Source organism: Colossoma macropomum, unplaced genomic scaffold (assembly GCF_904425465.1).
Source record: "Colossoma macropomum unplaced genomic scaffold, Colossoma_macropomum, whole genome shotgun sequence".
NCBI lineage: Eukaryota > Metazoa > Chordata > Actinopteri > Characiformes > Serrasalmidae > Colossoma > Colossoma macropomum.
In genome coordinates this window covers 18,705,809-18,729,122 of record NW_023494785.1, presented here as the reverse complement: position 1 = coordinate 18,729,122, position 23,314 = coordinate 18,705,809, and the positions used below count along the sequence as shown (strand labels likewise).

General features: G+C 40.9%; 1 protein-coding gene across 1 annotated transcript in view; it reads left to right on the top strand.

The window, feature by feature from the left end:
• Positions 1–21,793, top strand: part of LOC118818605 (matrix metalloproteinase-16-like) — a 64,198-nt gene extending 42,405 nt beyond the window's left edge. Inside the window, 6 exon segments of the mRNA XM_036585849.1 lie at positions 2,646–2,863; positions 14,045–14,183; positions 18,497–18,647; positions 19,083–19,179; positions 19,181–19,199; positions 21,029–21,793. Of these exon segments, the coding sequence (XP_036441742.1) occupies positions 2,646–2,863; positions 14,045–14,183; positions 18,497–18,647; positions 19,083–19,179; positions 19,181–19,199; positions 21,029–21,357 (953 nt within the window). The 3' untranslated portion in view covers positions 21,358–21,793.
• The last annotated feature ends 1,521 nt before the right edge of the window (positions 21,794–23,314 follow it).

The window sequence follows — 23,314 nt, the reverse complement described above, 5'->3', positions numbered from 1 at the left end:
AAAATGTATTCTTAACCCTAAGAAACTAGAGTTATTATTGTTGTTTTGCCACATATTCAATTAACGTAAGACGTAATTATTTATGTGATTACACAATTACAGAATTAATTACATACATAATTAATTGTACTTTACATTGAGTTTGCTTTGATGGGTTTGTATCAGTGGGTTTGAGTTTGTGCTGTGTTTCTATGTCAACATGGCAGACATGTAAAGGATGGTTGGTAACATTACTGTTGGTCAGTGTTCATAAGGCTACATGACACCTACATAAGCTTTTCATGATAACGAACATAAAATTTTAAAAGGGGTCATTTGTCATAATATAGCATTAATATCATGACAAATAGATATATATGACACATCTTGCCCCATCAGGCGAGTTGAACAAAAGGCAGCATTTTCTCACCTAACGTCACCTGTTAACTTAACATCAGAGTTGACAAAAACAGCCTTTATGACAGATAATGCATATTAGAATAAGCCTTCATTGTCATGAAAGATATGCTGTAAAGCCTTTGTAATGGGAACATAGGAGGGTTAAAATGAAAATAGAATGATAGATAGGCCTTACTACACGCACTGGGACAGTTTTGTACTAATATGTTTATTTTTAAAGCTGGAATGAGTAGCAGACTTTGTCTTATGTAAATTATGTCCAGTAGTTGTTTTTCTGGCCATAACTCACATACTTATAAATGACAAAGAAAGTAATGGTCAGCACATCCAAAAGACACTCTGTTCTTTCATTTATAAAACTTTATCAGAGCAAAGCATCAATGTTTCCTCCCCTCCCCTGCCCTCATCCCCTGCTTTTCTTTCTCCTCTACCCCTCCACCCATCCTCTCTCTCACTCTGAGGCCAGGTCAGGGCAGGGCTCCTTGGGCAGATGTTCACATCCTCAGACCTGCCCCTCACTCCTCTCTCTCTGTTCCTCCTCTCCCACTTCCTTCCCTGTTTTTCTTCTGTGGAGAGCGTCACAACTCATTCAGACAGGATGAGGTCTGACACAGGAGAGCAGGGTGTGAGAGAATGCCCACAAACCCTGAGCCCAACAGAGACACACATAAACACACTCACACGCACACACAAACATTTCAAACCATGTTGACAGAAAAGTAGTGCTGGCCGATGTTTCACCCTACAACAAAATACCGGTACTGTTATTAAACAACAAAACAGATATGGTATTAATGGATAACAGAAGTTGGTAACACTTTACTGTAGGGTAGCATTCGTAAGGCTATGTGAGCCTTTCGATACCTACATAAGCCTTTTAAGACAACTGACATGAGCCTATCTGAACATGTATAAAACTTATTCCAACAAGCATCAGTTATCATAAAGGTATCATAAAGGCCTGTGTCATTTGATTGTCGCTGTAGAACATTTAAAACAACTTAAAAATACTTTTAAAACTAAATAAACAGCATGTTATCCTTCTAGAAATACGATTTCTGTCTGGTTAATGTTTACAATACTGTTTATGGTCCCCTGCAATGGTTCGTAAGACATTCTTTTAACATAAAGTACCAGCACAGAGGAAACATGAGTTGATTAGCTTGTTATTGTAAACTTAAATATGATCTAATACCATGATACGGTGTTGCATTTGGAAAATACTGTAACACTGAATTTGATCGATATTGCCCAGCAGTATCAAAGCGGGATAATACCTGATCCCTCAGCTGTAAGAGAATATACAGGAGGGTGCAGCAGTGACTATCATTCTAAACTGTCTGCTAAACTCTGTTTGTTGTAATGTCATGTGTGTGTCTATGGCAGCATGGCATGGAAGTGTGATCATACCAAAGTGTTGCGGCCTGCAGCCAAATCCAATGTGTGTGTCTCCCACCCACCAACTATACCAGTGCTCTCTAATGGTGTCTTCTCTGTTTCTCTCTCTCTCTTTTTCTCTGCCCCCTCTTTGCCATTACATAATGGCAGACTGAGCTCTCTCCCCTCTAATCCACGCTCTATTTCAGGAGATTTAATTCAGTCAATGAACGAAATCTCCCTCTTCCCCATGGCTGATCAGGCCAAAGGACCGGGCTGGGATAACTAGAGGAGTAACTATCCCTCTAATCGTCTGAGCCTGCCTCCAGGGCACCACTGCTGGGGTCACGCTTTCATTCACTTACCCATCTCTCCCCTTACAAAAGCATTACCTCTAATGGCCTTTTGGACTGTCACACTCATTCGATTCTCCAAAAAGTCATTAATTTTAAGTAAAACTGGAAACATGATGCAACCCCAAACCCCCCCTATTTGAAGTTAAAGTATTCGTCCATCGGGCCTTTAAACACACAGTCAAGTATTAGGCTAGTTCATAATTACAAAACTCTCATTAAATCTCCTTTTAGTTTGACTGGCCCAGCTAAAAGCAATGCTATTGTGTAGTAACTGCACAGACAAGTACACTGGGGCTGTGTACACTGGACTCTGTAATTCATGCTGTAATGATAATAGTATGTTTTGTTAAATCTCTGGTCTTGGTTTATTCTAAAACAAGCTGTTTTGATTATGAGCATGGCCAGAGCCCTGGCATCTAAAATTCAGTTTCCTGTTTAGGTTTGAGGAAAAGGACGAAAGGTATTTGGAAATGTTCCTTTGTTTGACAATATTTGTATCTCTCTTGGTTTCAGGGCCACCAGACAAGCTTCCTCAGCCTACAAAGCCTTTACCGACAGCGCCCCCTCCACGCTCACACCCCCCTTCAGACCCCCGCAAACATGATCGTCAGACACGGCCCCCACGCATACCCACAGGGGACAAGCCCACACATCCAAACGCCAAACCCAACATCTGCGATGGAGACTTCAACACACTTGCCATCCTACGACGAGAGATGTTTGTGTTCAAGGTAAGAACAATAAATATTTTATCTGAGGCGAATGCTGGTCTACCACACAGTGTACTAGAAACTGTCCTATATCCTATATTTGTCTTGGTTCATTTATAACGTTTATGTGGGTTTATGTACTAAAACCAGTCATATTTAATTTTTGACTTAACTATTTTGGAATTTCTTTATTCCTTAGAATCAAAAACGCTGGTTTTGTTACTCTGTCTTTAAGACTGATACAGTCATATTCAAATGTTTGAACAACGTTTGGCAAATTATAGTACACAACTGCTGTGTCTTTGCTGAGTTTAACATATTAGAAAAATGTAAATATAAAACGGGCGATAACCTTAGCACAGAGTACATTCAATGTTTTATTTTTTCCAGTAACTGCATGTGCATTACAAATGTGCAGAAGTGTGTTCTCTATAAGGACAATTTTTTGCTTAGAAAATCAATAAAATGTAATTTGATCAGGGGTGCCCATACTTTTGCGTACGACTGTATGTAAAATACCTTTGCTCTGATTAGATGCTGTCTATTGTGCCTCATTCAAAAAGTAGCCTGGGCTGAACTGTTACAGGCTGAATAGAAGAAAATTTGCAACTGTGTTGGTTTTCGTGACATCACAAAAAAAAAAAAAAAATCATTAAAAAAAGAGTTGCTTTTGCATCTTAATTTCCATATAAGGACCATGTGTACTGGGAGGTGAACAGTGTGTTTTGAAACTTCATTGAACTCTTTTATTTTAATAAAGCTGGGAATACTCAGTTTTACATGATATAGATGCTTTAAATAACTAGTGACCGTTAATCCAGTCAGCGTCCCCATTACTGTATGGAGCCACAGTTCCACTAAGGTTTTCCCCTTTTTCAGGGCCTCGCTGTGCCCTACATTACAAACCCCTCTAGCTGTAACAGAATGGCACACAGTATACACAGACATTTCCTTATAGGAAACAGCACAGTTCAGGTAATGTTATAGCTCTGTGTGTGAGAGCAGTGTGCTTTGCATGTGTTCCATGTGCTGTATTTCCTCCTGTTGAGTTGAAGGCCAGTGACCTGTAAAGGGAGGGGCTTCTTCTTGATCCAGTGAAGTTTCTTTAAACCCCAACTAACAAACTAATGATCTGTTTAGCCTCTGGCTATGATTTATTTCAATTAGCCTTGAATCAGCATCATCTTATGTTCGGATGAGACAACTAGTGCTTTTGGCATAAACCATGGCATGCATTCCCTCCAGTGAATCTCTGAATAGAGAGCAGTCCTAGAGCCATTCTCAAGCTTCCTGTGAAGCTTCCTGTGAAGCTGCCATGTCAGAGCACAGTGCCCTGGCCACCTATAAAAATCTTTCAAGCCACACAAAGATATCCTGTGTTCTCTTAAAATCATAAGGGTTATACAAAGTCTGAATTCACTTGTTAATTTGGGGCAGGAGAAAAAAGAAAGTACTTTTTTGTGAGCAGCTAAACATTGGCGCATTGATTTGTTTCATTTGAAGAGTGTTTTTCTTGTTAAAAACTCAGTCTGTGCTCCTGGATCCAGAAGCAGGGAACTCCAGTCAAGGAATTGATCATGATTGGTGGTGTCTTGCCCCCTCTCTCTTTAGTACTGTGGGCTAAAAGCACAAGAAAAGCAAAACTTCGGACAGTGAAGCTGGCCTGTATATCTATGCAGATATGTGTTTTCCCCCCACCGGCAGCTCTGGGCTGCTACAGATCATGAGATTTCAAGACAGCCTGAAAGAGAAAGCCAGGAAATGTACGTGCTTGTGGGAGCCTGTGGGGCTAAGAGATGGATGGGCTTTCCCTTTCTCGGCTCCACAGCCTGACAGGCCCTGCTGAGTCCACTCCAGCTAAGTCTTCAGTTCAAAAACGTGTGATGCATGGTCCATGAGAGTTGGACTAGAGGTCATCTTTCATAGCTGCTTGTAGATTTCATGGTGTCTCCTTGCTGCTTTGGTCCGTTCCTTCATTTTTATGTTTATTCAGCTGCTAGGACATGTGATAGGGGAGGTTTGATCTCAGTTCTTGTCTTTACACTTAGGCCTGTGGCTCAAGCTAATCCACTTAGGACAGGGCTCGGCAAGAGCTGCATGCAGCTCTTTTACTGCCCTGTTGCGGCTCCACAGCAGAAATTGATTTTCAGATACAAATAAAATAATCCTCCTTTGTAGTAACATAAAGCCCTGTTGATCATCCGAACTAAATGGTTGTAAATGCTGGAGTTAATGTATAACTGCTAATTCACCCTGAAGGTTGGCGTGCAGACTGATGGTCACATAGCAACAGTCTCGCCTAGCTAGCTAGTAGCTAACGAAAGGGCAAAAAGAAAGATTTCAGACAAACATGGACAATTTAGAGGCAAATGGACTTGTTTGCATTTATAAGCACTCCAGCTGGTTTCCTGATACGTTTAATCTGCAACGAGAAACTGTCAAACAAACTAAAATGTCACGAAGATTAAGTCAGTTTCTCGTTCAAATTGTTTGAATTCCACCTTTAATGGTCCTGCAGTTACATTCTGGTGCCCACGCACCATTTAAGGTGAAACGGGAAAATTCGAACAAAAAGCTGGCGAATGAGAAGCTGACTTCAGCCTCATAAAAAGTCGAACATTGAGAGACATTTTACAAGAAACTGTTCTACATTTGGATGGAAAATGGAAAAGTTTCCTGCCAGAGATGTGAGAAAAGTGGCTATAGCTGAGTTAAAGATTAAATCAGAGCAAAGTAAGTCTGTGTTTTTACTTATATTTTTTATCCTATACTAGGACATTAGTACATACTGAGGCATATTTACAGCCAAGATGTTAAAATGGACATAAATGTTGTGGCTCCCAAGGTGGTTTGATTTTTGTTGTAAGGAGAAGATGGCTCTTAACATTTGGGTTGCTGACCCCTGAGTTAAGAGATCAAACAAAGGACATTTTTGATATTTAGAGTTGCAGTGCATTCCTTACTTCCTTCACCTGGAAGCAAATGATGTAAACTGATCATCATCAAGTGCTTAAATACTTGTCCCACATTTTGGTCAAATTGTATGCATTTAAGCATCCTCCATGCTCATTTATATGTGTGAGCTAACAGGCCCTCTGTTTGATTTTAGTCTCCTTTGGCTGCGCGTTATGTTGTGCATATTAAGATCCAGCAGTGGTGGTAATTGACTCAGCTCATTAAGCTGGACTTCAGCAGTACAAACTCAGCGAGCTGAAGTGTGGAGGATTACATTACGAGAGCAGCAGGACAGAACAGACTGCCTCTTGCTATTTCATCACACCTAAGAATCAATCCCACCCCATGCTAAAGTATCAATCACACACACTAACAAACAGTAGAAACCCAGCTACAGAGGCAAGTGGGGCCAAAATTGCCAAGAGAGGGAGGGAGAGAGAGAAAGAGAAAAAGAGAGAGATAAAGGGGACTTTATTCAGTGTTACACAAACCCAGTTTGTGTGCCATACTGTAAGCTGAAAAAGTGCTGCATCTCTTCTCCTTCTCCTACAGAAGAAAAATTAATTGGTTTGCTGTGGAATAAAGTTCTGGAACGTTAATTAAAGATGTGCGCTCTTCCTCTTGAGGCTTTCTTCAGAGATGCCTAGCGTGTGATGGATGAGTGATGGAGAATTGTTGAAAGACTTGTAGCTCTCTGTCATCTCCCTCTGTTCCCCAGCACTAGAGGGTGAGGCGGTTGTAGCTGTGGCCTTTCTGAACATCCAAGTCTACAAACATCACAAGCTAAAGAATCTTCTCTACACTCACCCTTCATACATTACTGCTGAGACATGACTACTCAGATGTATGGGAACACAAATGGAGCTCTTTAATTAAAAGCATTCTTAATGGCTTATAGAAAATGTGCTTCAAAACAGACAATACATGACTAATCATTAAATCCACAAATGTTTCACCAACCGTTTATATATCACCTCAGAGTGACCTGGAACTTAGACCCCTATTGATCGACAGATAAAACTGTGAAAGCATTTTACTGGCAATAACAAAATAACAATTTAAAAATGCATTTTGTTATTTTTTAATATTTTGGAGCATTTCTATTGGTCTAATCATCATGAAATGTTCACACAATGTAAAGAACAACCCCTGCGTTTAATGTATACCTTGGGTCACTAGTGGACCATGCCCTCAACCCACCCACCCCCACCACCTCCTTGTCCAGTTTTTTCAGTGCCAAAATATTTTTGTATAAAAAATAATATGAAATAAAAATGTTTAACCATAATCAGTAACACTTTATTTTGAGAGTTCAGTGTAGATGCTTTGTAGATGACGCATCTAACATTCAACTAAAGAACCATTAAATGCATTCGAATATTAAGTTGAATGTAATGGATTCTATTAAATCTAACCCCTAATCTAAACCATACTTTAACTACCCAAGACCTAACCTAATCCTAAACCTAACTCTGTCAATAATCAACATCAATTAACAATTTAAGCATCTGTAAATAACCTTATAAGGGACTCTCAAAATAAAGTATGACCATATAATTGTTGTTTTGTTATTGTCAGTTTTGTCTAGTTGTGTTAGATATAAGTTCTGGGTCACTAGCAACCCTATGATTGTTCTGGTTGGCAGGACGCTCATACATGTAAGGGTTAAGTTCTTTGTCTGGCTCCTGTACACCTGATGCTGTGGTCACGCAGCAGCAGTAGAGGCGTAGGGGTGAGTTTAGGTCACTCAGGCATGCTGTGGGTTTCTTCTGGGAGCCAGCGGGCCGCACAGCGGATTAAGCAGTGCAGCGGCTCTGGGAGCGCTCAAAAGGAGCAGTGCAGCAGGCCAGCGAGCTACAGATTTATGATCCTCATGATCGCCAGCCAAGAGGTAGAGATCCTACAGGCTTCAGAGAGGAGCAGCATTCATCTGGCTTACATGATTACCATGCACAGAGTTGCTGCTTCGTGAACACACACCCACACACAAGTCCCTTGCTCTGGGGCACGGAGACAGCGTCTCCTCAGTGCCTGATTCAGATGGCCATAGAAAGCTGTTTCCTTCCTGAATGTGGTAGACAGCTTTTGAGTGGAGGGCTATTTTCCTCCAGCTGGCTTGTAAAGGAAAATCTGTGGCAACTGATTTACATGCTACTCTCATACAGTGTTCAGCCCCTATATATGTAGGCCAAACTTTTTAACTGTATTTTTGTCCATTCATCCAAAATGTGCAGTTATTCATTACCCCAAATAGAAATGGACACAAGAGTGAAAAAAAAAATCAGGCTTCACAAAGACCATTTTTTAGCTATGCAACCTACATTTGTCCAATCTCGTTGATAACAGTGTGACACAACTTAATGTGGTTTGAGGCAAGGATGTGATCATTTATGCGTGCATGATGCTAATTGATGGGATATAAGCTTCCATCACTTGTTAGAGTTTTAATGAGGCCAGAAATTTTGGTCAGACTCTAATACAGCTTGAGAACTTACTGCTCAAGCCCAGTCTGACCCGACCCTGTCCAAACCTGACCTCAAACTGGAGCCTGGAAACTGGAAACCTCCAAAACTGACCAAAGCTAAAGAAAAAATTTTCCAAAACTGTCTGAACTGGTCCATCAACACCCTAAGTGCTAAATAAAACCTGATAATTCTAGTGTTTCATTTGAAGAGTCTGTTTGTTTTCTCTTTTTCAATCTTGCCCTGGGTAGATTACTGTGTAGTAGTGACAGTAATAGCTGGATAAAAAAAATAAAAAATAATACAAATAATATTATGTGATACAGTAAATACAATACAGCGATGCAAAATAGTGTTAGAAAGCTTGAAATCTCCGAATTCTATTCCCTCAAACAATTTTATGATCCATTATTCACAGCAGTTATGACATAAGCACCAAATGAGCAAACGCTAGCAAGCTTTTTTCTTGAGGTATGTTGTTCCAGACAAAAATAGGGCAACAGTTTCAAAGAGCATCCCAATACTTTTTTTTATTCTGGATAAGCTTCTTACACCGTGCAATACTAATATAGCAAGATGTTAGCCTGTTAACGTGTTTAATGCTAAAACTCTGTTTCTTTATATAGCACACAATATATTGTGTGTGTGCATATATATATATATATATATATATATATATATATATATATATATATATATATATATATATAACTCAACTGTATTCTCCTGAATCAGTTTGCTGTTTTATTTCTCACCCATGGGCCTTATGTGGACCTTGGTGCTAAATTGTCAACAACTCTGTTGTGCCAGATTAAAATCTGTTTAAAGGCAGTGAAAGTAGAGAGGAAAAATAAAGTGGAAGGAAAAATTAAAGCAAGGAAAATGCAGAGTAAAATCTGTTGTGGGAAGCACGTTGTGAGCAGTCTGGTCCCGGTGGTTTCAGACATATTTCAAGCTCTAAAACTTGTTAGCTACATTAGCCTCAGATCTCCAGTACATAAATAAAGTAGCAAACTTTAAGTACCAAACATGTCTTCACTGATTATCTACATCTGAAAAAAACTGTACATTTTGTCAAACTATCCATTTAAAATAACCTAAAATCCACTGAGTTTGATTTGGCCACTGCTTCCACCAGAAAGTCTTCCACTTTTCCTCTAACTTGCTTGAGAAGTCGACAGTTTCTTCTCTCCTAGTCCTGCACTCTCCTCGCAAGCGTGTGTTTGAAGTGCAGAAGCGAGTGTGTGTCACTGTACTGCAATGTGGTGTTTGATGTGGTTGTGTTCTGAGCTACTGACGGATCTTCATGCGCCCACTCTGCAGCGCACAGTCCACCTGCTCTTTAGACTGTGAAATAGAGAGCTGGAAAGCGAGGCTTATCTCCCCACAGGGATCTCCCCGGCCTAGCCGGCACCACACGTCGCCTGGCTCCTTTCATCTCTCCTCTTCATCCTTGTGTCTCTCCGGCCGCACTCCTCCGCTCAGCTGAGGCTAATCGCAGGCCGAGATTAGCCCAGACTGAGCTGGGCACACACAGTAACCTGGCCTTGGCTTCAGCTGCTCTGACTTTAACCTGGCCTCAGATTGAGACTCTGTGCTTCCCACTGCTTCTGCTGCCTGAACATTAATCTGCAGTCAGGTTGAAGCAATCTGCCATGAGCTTCACGCCAAAGGTCAGAGGTGAACATGTTTTATGAGTGACATGCCAGTATGAACAGGAATAAATGAAGCTGGAGCACACCTCCAGCCCTGCCTCAGGCTCTTTCTGTCTGTTTCTCTCTGTATGTACAATCCAGTGCCCATCATTTTGTAGACACCTTGTCTTCTTTTGAAATCCTCAGGGTAATGTTTGATTCTCACTGTTTCCTTTCAGTGAAGTAGTACTAACATTAAGATAGCCGTAGGTTTATTTGTAACATTCAGCTTCAAAGTATCTTCCCTGGTATGAAGAGCAGGTTAACATCACAATTGACAATTTCTCCTTAAAAAAGTGTTTCAGACACCTAAAAGATTTGAGTGCTCATGACTGCGGATGGAGTACAGCATTATTCCCAACAGAAACGTGCACAGATAGACCCCAGCGGGTCTTTAACCCCTGCCGCCTTGTCTTCAGACTGTACAAGTAACCTGTCTGTATGTAATGTCTGCATAGAATAACTGTTTTGTATGGTCAGTCTTCAAGATCTGTTTTAGCAAGGCTCAGCTCAGCCTTGAGCTAGTAGGTCAGCTTGGGTTCCACAAGCTGCATCGGGTTTCAGTGATTCCACTGGTGCAGTATTGGCATCCATTGAGGTTTCACCTCAGTAACTGACCTATCACGGATGCGTCTATCATAAACAGCGCAGGAAATTCTGTCAATAAAGCACTTTTAATCTGACATTTAATTTATTGAACAAAGTGTTTATTTTGAACAACAACCAAACAAATGACAGTAAGGGGTGCTAATAACCTACTTACCATAAAAAACAGGAATTTTTGTGACGTTCTGTAGAGCTCTTAATAGGGCAGCAACCTAAATAGCGTAGTGGATAACGCTTCGTATGTTGGAGATACTTTGAGGTTCAAAGCTCTGCTTGGGCAATATAGCTTTATAGCTGCATTTTAGTCTGCATTGGAAAAACTTAAGACTTAACACTGACTTAACTGACTTAACTGTACTTGCATGAGAGTGGTTGCAATTTGCTGCCCATTTTCCCCCCTTGAGCCCCTGCCCCCCAAAAAGTCTGTGCATGAGTCTGATTTCCAGTATAGTGCTTTTGTCAGTTGTTGCTTTAGTTTTGATATAAATAAACAAGCATACGTTTTTATCAGTTTGCAGTTATTAAATAAAAAGTCTAAGTTGAAAAGTTAGGTGTCCATAAACTATTTGCGAGCAGTGTATCTCTCGTTCTCTCTCTCTCTGTCTCTGAGGTGTAAAACGCTGTGAGAAACACTCATAAGTATCGTATCTGGCCTTCCATTACACCTCATTCAGTAAACACACGCTGGATCTCAGCTCCTCCTTGGCTCCGAGACTGTAGGCCACGTCTCAGAGGCGCAGGTTGGGGAAGTACAGCCACGGAGCTCTAAACAAAGGCATAATGAAATGTTTTGTAATGTGTTGTGTCTCCAGAAAAGGCCATTTTCCCTTTGTGAAAAGGTTAGTGTTGTTACAGTGGGTGCCTGATTACTGAGTGCCAGTTGAATTTGTCCTCATCACAGTCTGGCTCAGTGCTCACAGGGAGGGGAATGAGGCACTGCATTTTCTTTTTACAGAGGGGAAAGGAATAAAATGGCTCTGATTTCACAGTTTGATCTGTTTTCAATTACAGTGCCTTGTCATATGAGAGAAAATGCTGAACAATTGAAATCAATCAGTGCTTGTGGGAGTCGGTGGGGGCCGCGAGGGGCTCATGCTCACACAGCTGCTCCAGAGGACACAGCTCGCCGAGAGTTTTTTGTGTACATGCGTGCAAGCAGAATAGTTAACAGAGTTCAGTGAGTGTGCCGATGGGTGTGGGATTACTGTTACTACATAGAAGTGCTCTCTCTCTCTCTAACAACTCTGTATTGTTAAAACTTTTTTATCTCTCTCTCCTTATTTCTCTCTATATCCCCCTTTCTCACTCTCATTCTCTTTCTGTCTTTCACGCTGTCTCTCTTCCTGTCTCAGTCTCTTTTTCACTCCTTCTCTTTTGTCTGTCTCTCTCTGCCTCTGTTTTCTGTTCTCACTCTATCTCTAACCCTCTTTCACTCTCTCTTGATTTTTTTCTTTTCTTCTTTCTTTTTATATCCCTCTGTCTCTGTCGCTCACTCATTCTCTCTTTGTTTGTCTCTCCCTCTCTTTTTTCTTTTTTTTTGTTTTGCTCTGTATCATTGTCTTTTTTTTCCCTTACCTCCCTTGTCCTCTTTCTTTTTCTTTCTATGTCTCTCGTTATCTCTGTCTGGCTCTCTCTCTCTCTACTTCAGTGGTATTCAGATCAGCTCTGATTTTTGGACTCTAAAGTGAGCTTTACTGCAGTATGCTCTGGATTTCTGGGCCTTGGCTGTGGTGTGTCACTCTGTTTCAAGGGTGCGGTGTGTATATGAGCTATAATGGCTTCTCCAGCTCAGTGCCCGTCCTCTCGGCTCAAATCTATTATCTTTATATTACCGAAAGCCATGATGACACAGCACAACTTAAAGAAACTTTTTGACCGTTCACTGCTGCGGGGTGTAATTAAACCATGCCACAGTGTACATGTTCATTTGAGCCTCGTTGTTTTATAGTTTTTTTTTTTGTTGGATAATTACAATTAAGTGTTGAACCAACTGAATATCATAAAAACCAACAGAAAAAACATGGCAAGTTAATCATTTCTTTACATCCCTTTTTTCTGGTCTTGTGCAGTATACATGATGTTTAAGCATTTTTCCCCACAGACATAAATTCACTGGACTTAATGAAAGGCATTTGGCTGCCTGCTGAAGCCCTTCAAGCAAATTGTTCAGTAAATTTCAAGTGAAATTGAGTACATGAGTGTATGTGACAGAGAGAACAGTTTGCGCTACTGTTAAGCGCCAACCTGATAGCCCTTTGTCAATTACCTGTAAGCTTCACAGCTGCGAAACCGACCCGCAGTTCAGTAATAGTGCCAACCCAGGCCTCATTCAACACCATTAACATTTAATGTAATGTAAACTATACAGCGTGACACCATATGCTTTGTATTTGGCAACCACGTGGCACTGGTTGCTAGGATACCAACTTGCCAGACATAGCATACCAATGAATATTGACAGTATGGTCTCAAAATTGTCACATTTGATAATCTTCACAAACAGGAGGCCATAGATGTCCCTATTTTGAAAACAGCCCATCATCACATATCATCCAGGTTTCACTTCATCCAGGCGTCTTCATGTGGAGTGACGTGTGTTAGGTTTCTTCCTCCCATCCTGTAATGGAAGAGATAATAAAACGTCACGTGTGCTGCCCACTCATCTGAGAGAGAGCAGCTCAGCTCTAATGAGGTCAGACTGGATGAAACTCCAGGGGGAGGGAACCCAGCAGCCACTGGGAGAGTTTACATCGCCCTGGCTCTACACGGCGGTCCAGAGTGTTAATGAGATGGTCTGGGGCCTTGCAGAGGAGCACTGAGCTGCACAGCCTCATGGGAGTTGTAGTTCTGCAGCATCCGTTTAATGAACGTCAGAAACACTAGAAATGTTTCTCCTGACAGTTTCTGTGCCTCTATTGTGATATGTAGGCTGAATTCCACTAAAGTGGTACTATGGCTAGGCAATATGACAAAAAATCTGATAGCAGTCCGTTTTTGTTGATAATGTTGTTGATAATGTTGATAATTATCAGCAGTTGTCTGTATGCATGTTTTCATGCTCAATTTTAAGTCTGGATAGTATTTTAAACTCTTAAGAAAATAAAAAAAGCATGATCTTGATTTTCAAGCTACTTTCTGGCTACTTTATCCATAATTATATGTGTGCATGTCACACTGCTCAATTTTAGGTCAGTTTCAAAATTTACACCTTTTCTGCTAATACCAGTTTGAGTAACAGAATAATGTGATCACTTTATCAAAATAACTCAGATATGCATAACTGATATTGAAAAATGTTTGATTTAGACCATTATTGTTATTGTTTCATCACCCAGGCCTAAGTGGGACACTTTTTAGCAAACATCAGAACAGTCCATCAAAACCATTGAAGTAAATTCATTGAAACTGCTGAAACATGTTGATAGTGAAATGTCCTACATGATATAATGTCCCACTTAACGTGTACTCCTGTTTCTCTCTTTCAGGACCACTGGTTTTGGAGGGTTAGAGACAATGCAGTGATGCCAGGCTATCCCATGCTTATCAGTGTGTTCTGGAGGGGTCTGCCGCCCAAGATAGATGCTGTCTATGAGAACAGCGAGGGCAAGTTTGTCTTCTTTAAAGGTAAGAATAGCAACCACTCAGACAAGTTTAAAGGAGTAAATCATTGTATTGTGTTGATGTGTGGGTTAAAAGCAGTAATCAGCCTAGCAGTAGTGGGAAGAGACTTGCATTATGATGAGCTGTAACCTTATTCCCACTGAAACAAGTGCTGCTGAAACTGCAGTGCCTTACAGGAGCAGAATTAAAGCAAAGGGGCTTATCTATAGAGTATTTGAATGACTGTAACTGAAGCAATTTGGCTCCAAATCTGTGACAGTAAAAGCTCTCATTTGGTGTGTGTATGTATGTGCTCGTGTGTGTGTGTGTGTGTGTGTGTGTGTGTGTGTATGCAATTTCATGGCACAAAAATACTCTGCCTATCTTTTACTGTGTCTTGTTTTCCCTGCAGAGCGTACAGGTCTTTAATCTTTATGTTTACCGTGCGTTTGTCCTTGATCTCAGCTTTAAAAACAGTAAGCAGGTGAATCCAGTCATTATTTTTACATGCCAAAGGAAGCAGCATATAAAACACCTTACTTTATTTCTCTGCCATAGTGAATAAAAAGCATGGCAAGTTAATCACTGGCTTCCTTACCTCCCTTTTCTGATATTGTGCAGTATACTGTACATCCTTTTTATTATCTATGTGCATACATAGACTTAATGAAATGCATGGCTCAAACTACTCTGCATAGCTTTCAGTGTGTCTTATTTTCTCTGAAGAGTGCACAGGTCTTCAAATCTTTATGTTATCTGTGCACCATCCTTGATGTGTACTTTAAAAACATTACGCAGGTGTAACCGTTTGCTATGTAGTCGCAAAAAGAAACAGCAAATAAACACCTTACATTATTCATCTGTTGTACAGACTATCAGACATGAATATATAGGGCTCTTCTCTTATTCATGCAGTCCACAGAGAGAGAGAGAGAGAAAGAGAGAGAGAGAGAGAGAGAGAGAGAGAGGGAACAATGAAGAGAAGCATAGAGAGACAGAGGAAAAAAGTGATGGGGGAGGACGAAAGAGAAACTAAGGCACTAGGAAACAGGGTCTGTTGAGATAATGATTACAAATAGCACATACACACACGGTTGTTTTTATTATATTTTTTTTTTCACTTCACGGTTCAGTTCCTCGAAAAACAGACTAATGGTCCCTAGTGTTCCAAGAGCTTAGAGAATCCTTTTTCTTTTTCTGTCTTCCATCGTAATATTTTTATTTATTTCTTTCCTGCCCACATACTCCAATTTATTGCAGTCCCCTGCCAGTGGCAGACTGCAAGCAGCTCCTGTATCAGTCAGTGGGGGGTGTGTGGAGGGGGTAGAGGAGCAGAGCCAGGCAGAATGATCTCATTTGGTTTGCGATTTGCCATTACTGCTGATGAGTTTCTCTTAATGAGCTCCTTTCATCTCAAGAGCAGGAGTCTCAGACATCCTGTCATCTACTCGCTGTGTGTTTTTACAGCTGCGTTCTACACACACACATACGCACATGCCCACATGCCCAAACTGACAAATAATGAGTCCCCTCATTTGAATGTGCAAATATGCATAGCTCCTACATTGCATGTGTAGCTGCACCGTTTTGATCTCAGCTTCTGGATGAGTGCAAATGATGCACCAAAAGTTAGAGGCAGGCTCATCTCTCTTCTGTCGTCTCAACACAATATTCTCAGCTTTATTCAGCAGCTCTGTCAGTCTCTTCTTAATAACAAGCTAGCTGAACCTGTTTGAGTGATTTTTGCTAAGGCTGAGAGTTCAGGGTGATCTGTACTGCATATTTAGTTTGCTTTACTTCAGTAATTTTTGTGGTGTCATTTGTATGCTCATTCATTAAATTTTCAAATTTGACCACTGTTTAGACCATACAGTTGTGCTGAAGAAAGTGTGTGTGCGCATGCTTGGCTTTGTATATTTTCAATACAAAAAAGTCCTGACACTGCAGACAATCCAGAGAAAAACAGGGGTAATGTTAGAATGGTCCTGATTAAACTAATGTTTAACTTGCTAAACTGAAAAGCCTTTTCAGAAACTGTTTTTGGAAAAGGTTTGGAAAAATATTTTTATTTAATTAATCAATTAGATCCAACTACATAAGAAATGTAAATAATTGAATCCATCAACAGTACACGGAAAAAATGAGGCAGCATACTGATATAGTAAAAGAAAATAATTGATAAGATTATCAACAATAAATGTGAGCCACTATGTTATTCCACCCACATGTTTACATCTCCTGTGAGGATGATACAAATGTGACAGTACAATCTTATTAAAATATTAATAATAGACTCTTTAAAGATTATATGTACCAAACATGGTAGCCGTGGCCATATTATACTATAACATATTTTACTTCCTCTTGTAGAACTCCAATGCAGACATCATCTTTCACAGGTGTAGCAAATGATTCTGGTGTGATCACCAGAATGTGATCAATAACACTGCCAATATAAATATTTTCATATGAAGTTGAGATACCTACAATTTCATTTACAGTTTACTGTTAACATTTTTAGAGCATTACAAACTCAAAACACTTCAGTCACTGTTACCGTTACCGTAACTGGTGGCATTACAGTGGTTAACTTTACAGTCAGGCTCAAAAAGTCTTATTTACAGTATCTGAAAAAAATGGTACTGTGCTGGCACATTTTTCTTTTGCCAAGATGTAAATGAGGTAAATGTACCCTCAATGATAAAACAGTGGCTTTAAGGTCCACTTGTGCACCTTAAATAAGTTTTTTTCCAAGGGTAAAGGTATATATTAATATCTTTTTATAGCCTAATGTTTCAAAACAGAACAATAAATTAAAAGGCCTGGAGTTAAAACAGGGTGTTTGGAGTCAATACAACTTAAAAAGTGCAATTGTAATGGATTATAGTATAATTATGTTCCTTGACTAAAGTATACTTAAGTGACAATAGGGGTATTGCTCCTGTGATAGTTTAATACCTTTTTTCTGAGAGTGTATTGTTAGTTACATATATACATATGTGACATACGTTTGACCCCACATCCTAATACGTCCTAACAATCTAATCTGTGTGTATACACTAATTTTGTGCAGTTTTTTCACTGAATGTATACATTGCTGTATGTGTGGTCCATGTGGAAGTGGAGGAAAGAGGTTGATTTAGGCACTTTGCCCAGATTAAATAAAGACCATTGAATTTTTTGTAAAATACATTGTTGGAAACTAGCAGCTAACAAGAGATTATCAGCTCACAGTGGGTGTCTTTTCAAAGAATTCTAAGAAAGCTAAAAACACAGTGGATTTGGGACAGCGGATAATTCCTGACCTAAAGTATAATTCCTAAAGTATAATTGCGCTGTCATATCCTTTAATATCCCTGAATACTGTAGGCACAAACACATACCCACACATGCTGCTTAAGGGGCCCCCAGCTCCACTGACCTGATTGGCCTCTGTCTGGTTGCCAGGGCTTCTTGGCAGAGTGGAGCTGACCCTGCTGAGAGGGGCATGAGAAAGACCCAGGTGAAATGACAGGCATTTCCTGTCTCAAGGGAAATGATGGGTAGACCCTGTCCTCCTCTGCCCTCCGCTCACTCCTCTAACCAATCTGCAGCACTCGCAAAATACACTTGTACAGCAGTACTGCTCCCTCCTCATGCCTGCGGGTCACCACTGTGGCCTGTATCTTACCAGTGGGGCAAGAAAAAACGTTCCTTTTTGTAAAGAAATCTGCATCAGTAACTTTAATTCTTTTACAGTAATAGAGGTCTCTGCTAAGGGACCACCTCTCTGGCAGGGCTTTCAGATATGCTGACATTTAAAAGTGAACATTTTAATGGGTTGGAACCACAGGGCTCTGTCAAATGAGCCAACTGAGGCCCCATTCGGCATAATTAAAAGCAAACAGGGCAGTCTGAGGTGTGAAATTGAATGTTTGTTCTATCGAAACAGACGTTTATCACAATATAATGTAAATATTAGAGATTTTATATCAATAATGACAGTGCCAGCCAGGGTGTCCGCAGTTTGAGGAAAGCTGTGCTTCACTGCTTCCTCTGACCATAAAAGAAAATCATGGATTTTCCTATAATGGCATGACAAAATATGCCATTACAGTGAACATTGATTCGAAAACAATATATGTGTGCAAGGGTGGATCAGCTCAAGGAGCCACGGAACTTTAAATCAAAAGAAGCAGCAGACAATTGATAGCAAATGTTTAATGGGAGCTCATTGCAGTAAGTTGTGCTGAATTGCAAGCACTTTTATTTGCCCAAGCAAATGTGCTTGCGGGATTGCATACAGTGCTAGCAGTTGGATGAAAGTTCCCCTGAGGCTGTGCCTTTGACTTCTGCAGGGAAGCAGTTCTGGGTGTTCAAGGACACCATGCTCCAGCCTGGCTACCCAAAGGACATTTCCATGTTTGGCAACGGCATGCCAGCACAGAGTATCGAGACCGCCGTCTGGTGGGAGGATGTAGCCAAGACCTACTTTTTCAAAGGGGACAGGTCAGTATGTGTTTGTTTTTATCTGGTGTTTCTGTAAGATCACTGCAATGATATTATGGCCATATTTTCAAAGTTGTCAGTAAATGGTCTTATTAGTTACTTTTTTTGTATTTTGTAATATATGCAGAATTTGTGTAAAGTGCATTGTTTGTTTATTATCTCTGGAAGAAGAAACCTTTACCCCTTATAAATATGTAACAAAACGTCATAAATCTTAACTTTACAATAGAAAGGAAAAATGCTCATAATTTTAATCTATGGTAATGAATTGAGATTTTATTCCAGGTCATTTTGGACCATTTCTGACATACGATTTTTTATGAAATGTTCACAAACATAAAATATTCAGGTTTTGATTTGACAGCAATGATATACTTGTATATGGTTGGAATGCCAATAAAGTTGAGTTTCTGTACATTAATTGTTTCCATGCAGGTATTGGAGATACAATGAGGATATGAGGACCATGGATCCCGGCTACCCAAAGTCCATCACAGTGTGGAAGGGTGTCCCACCTTCTCCTCAGGGTGCCTTTCGTAGACAAAGCCAATGGTACAGTCTGTTCCCTTAACTAATTACTGCTAAATATATTTCCCTATAGTGTAGCCAAAAGTCCTCCATAGCTTCTGCTTAGCCTTCAGATGGTGCTCAGCACGGTGTAGAGCCTGCATCACAGCATCCTATTTTCATGCTGTCCAACTGGACAGCTTAAAGGAGCCACAGGAGAGGCTTGTCAGTCAGCTTTGAGATCTATCCTCATTGGCTGTCAAGAGTGGGTAGAGCACATTTCATTGGCAAAGGCAGTTCATTCACTTTGGCATAGCTTATCACTTGAGGTGTGCAGTTGGAATGCCACATGTGTGCCATCTGTCCCCATCTCTGCCTGCCAGATCTGCACATGGGCTCCAGCACTCATCAAAGCGTGAAGGGTGGATCGATATTCCAGGGAAATCATTTGGAAAGCAATAGCCAGCTTTTATTCAGCCGCTGCCCCTGCGCATCTCCCGGATGCTACGGTGCACAGAAAATTGACCCCAGTTATCAGTCATTATTGCTACCCAATAAAGGAATGATAGTGATAGGAGCTTTTCTCATCAGCCATACAAGTAATGTGGGAGTTAGAGAGTCAGTGTGGCATGGATGAAGTGTTGGGTACTAGGGTTGCATGCATTGCATATTTAAAATGTATTCATGATGTCCTGTTTGCAGATACAAGATTAGGTAACATTGTGCTTGTTTCTGTAATCTTTATGCACATTTTACAGGTTGTAATATTTCATATCTTTGTCACACAAGCATGAGCGTGTTAAGCCTCATTATGAAAAATGCAAAATTCAAGCAATTACAGTACATGTCAAGAAGTTGGATAGCATACTGAATAACACCTGAGAGTGGGGTTTGATTTCCCTGTCCAGGCAGGAGTGCCACACCTATAGGAAGGAGTCCTCATCCTGTATTTGCCAACCACTTTGACGAAGACTGACTTCTAAAAATGCTAACATACTGAGAGAGAGGGTGGAGTTAGTGAGTTAGTAGTTATTTTATTTTGTTCTTATTGCAGTAAATCTTTTGAATCTACTTGGCAACAGTTTGATGACATCCAGTTTTGCATATCTCAATGCATTTTATAAAAGCGATTAAGCCATTTCAAAAATGCAACAAACTATATATTGTTCACTGTCAAAACACTGAAAAATATTGAGATATAACTTTTTTTAACCATATTGTTCAGCCCTGCTGCATAATCTGTTGCCGTCCAGCCCTTGCTGTCATTTTAGATCAAATGCAGTGCCCATCTCTGCCAACTGCGTTATGTCGCACAGGCACAAACTCTTCCACAGTTACTCATTCTCCACCTGAATCTCATTCACAGTTGAACTGAGAGCCAAAGCACACTTTCCCAGGATGAATCTTTCAGGACTCTCTCACCGTAAGCTACTCCACTGCTCCAGTGATTTAGAACCCCTCTCACACACTCCACTGCCACCTCAAAGTTGAAGGACTCTGGCGGCTCCGGCTTCTTGGCCATGCGAGTGCCTTCCTCTGGTTTGCCTCACTTTTTCCTGGAGAACATGCATGAATAATGCAGGTGTAGAAAAAGGAAGAGTTCAGCCAGATTGTCCTGCTGAGGATGTCACCAGTTTACATTAGTCTTATCCACAAGGGAGCTGGAGAAGTGCTCTCGTTTCTCTACACACAACAATGCAGGGAATGTAGGCCAGTGGGGTAAAGCTATCCAGACAGCAAAAGAGAAACCAAAACATTGTCGCACTGTTTGCAGATATGTCTTGAACTGAATTGTTTGTGGTTACCAAATCATCCATCAAGGATGCACTTGGAGATGGCATGACCTAAAAATAATGCGTCTGCATGTTTTGCAGGTTTCACATACTTCTACAAAGATAAAGAATACTGGAAGTTCAACAACCAGAGACTGCGGGTGGAGCCGGGCTACCCTCGCTCTATTCTGAAGGACTTCATGGGCTGTGACCTGATGCCCATCGACCCCGACCGCCTCCCCACGGAGGACGTGGACATTGTCATCAAGCTGGACAACGAGGCCAGCACGGTCAAAGCCATCGCCATCGTCATCCCCTGCATCCTGGCGCTGTGTCTGCTGGTGCTGGTCTACACCGTCTTTCAGTTCAAGAGGAAGGGCACGCCACGCCACATACTGTACTGCAAACGCTCCATGCAGGAGTGGGTGTGAATCAGAGCCCTGCCCCTTTAACTCTCACCTCCCGGCAGACGCCGCGGTGGTACAGCCCACCTTAAAACCTGCGGACTTGCGGCCCTGACCTCACTCTGTCTCACTCCGGCTCTGTGGGGAGCAGAGAGGGCCTTTGCCTAGATCTCCCCCTCCAGGAGAGGAAGGGTGCATTATTTCTTACTCCTAGCTCCTCTCCAATTGGCTCAGTGCGCCCGCTCTAAGACTAGAGAGGGTTCTAGACCAGACACCTTCTACGGTGCGCTGCGTCATTCTGCGTCAAATCAGGTCTTAACTGTTCTAAGTGGAAAAAAGCTGATTGCTATATCTTTAGGTTTTACTCCCAACTGCACGCTCAAACGAGAGAAAACAAAAAAGAAACAAGCCCATCTTAAAGTTGCTGGAATTCAACGAGTTAACATCTTCAGAGTTTACCTAATCTTTTAGCCTTTCTGTTCGACTTCGGTCCACTTATTTTCTTGAACCGAGGTATTTACAATTCCCTTTAAGCAGTCCTGAAGAAGACAGCCCAAACCAAATAAAGACTTCTTTCTCTCCAAAGAGGATTTTTTTGTTTTTTTTAAATGTAATTTTTTTGTTGTTATCGCTTTCCTTTCTTTTCTTTTACTCCCTGCTCTTAATCTGCTGTAGTGATAAGAAGTGGGGAACTCTTGACTGTTGTGGCAGTCTGTCTCAGAAACAGGGGCCAAAATATTCTGCAATATTTTTAACAGCCTTAATTATAGATTGTGTTATTCTTATTGTTTTTTTTGTTTGTTTTGTTTTGTTTTTTTAGTTTTGCTTTATTTGTTTGTCAGCAAGCCAGTGGTTGGCATCCGTTGCTTTGCTTGTTTTGTCCTACCTGTGATTGAAAGGCCATGGTTAACCAAGTTGGCCAGAGGCCTCTGCACAGGTCTGCCAAGCTGCTGGAGCAGGGGCAAGTGGTCAGTCTGCACTTACAGAGAAATATATCAGTAGGAGAGAGAGAAAAGGTTCAAGCCACTACATGAGCTAATGCGTTACTGCGGCTATCCGATGCGCTTTATCGGTCTATCAGTGTAGGAATGCAATGTTAAAGGAAGTGCTATAGTGCTTTAGAACATCGTTCACTTGTTTGTTCATGTTTACCTGCCCTGCAACCCAGCTGGGAGCTTTGGTGCTCCTGTCCGAAAGGAACTCTGCTGGCTCGTGGTCAGCACAGTGTGTCATCTCTTCTGGACTGCCTTGTTTTTTGTTTTTGTCTTGGGGGGAGGGGAGGGTTAAAATTCCCAGAGCCTTGGCACACGCTGCACAGGGGCTTCAACCCAGGATCCATGAGAGCAACATCTCAGGACAGTGCTTATGTGCAAGGGTGTACAAGCATTCATGTGTCCTCTAACTGTGACAGCAGGGGACAAAGAAAAGGAACAAACGAAAACAAATGCCTAGGTTGTGATGTTAGGATTTGAAGTAAGATTTTCTGAATGGAAGCAGAACTCTTTACAGCGCCTTGCGGCATGCAACTTGAACTGGGGGCTCAGCCTATTGCATTAGAGGGACTTCTTCTCAATTTCTTGAACATACAGTACCTTGCTTGCATTTTTTATGTTTTCTTTTTTTCTGGTACAAAACAGAACAAAAAATAAATGATCTCAACCTCAAGGTACAAGTGGTACTCAAGTGAGCTGAGCTGTCATTTAGCATTCTTTTCTTGGCCAATACTGATCAAGAGATATTTTCATTTTCAGTTCATTTTAGTTGACAGAAACCAGTGAAGATATGTCATTGCTGTTTGGCAAGCATTGTTTGAATGCGTGTCTGTCATGTTATTTTATTATTATTATATTATTATTATTTTTTTATTCTTTTGAGAGCAAACGAGACATCTCCAAGTACATGTAAGACTCCGAATGGGACGATGGATCAGTCCTGACAGAAATAAAAAAATGATTAGTATGGCATAAATGTCTTTATACTTTTT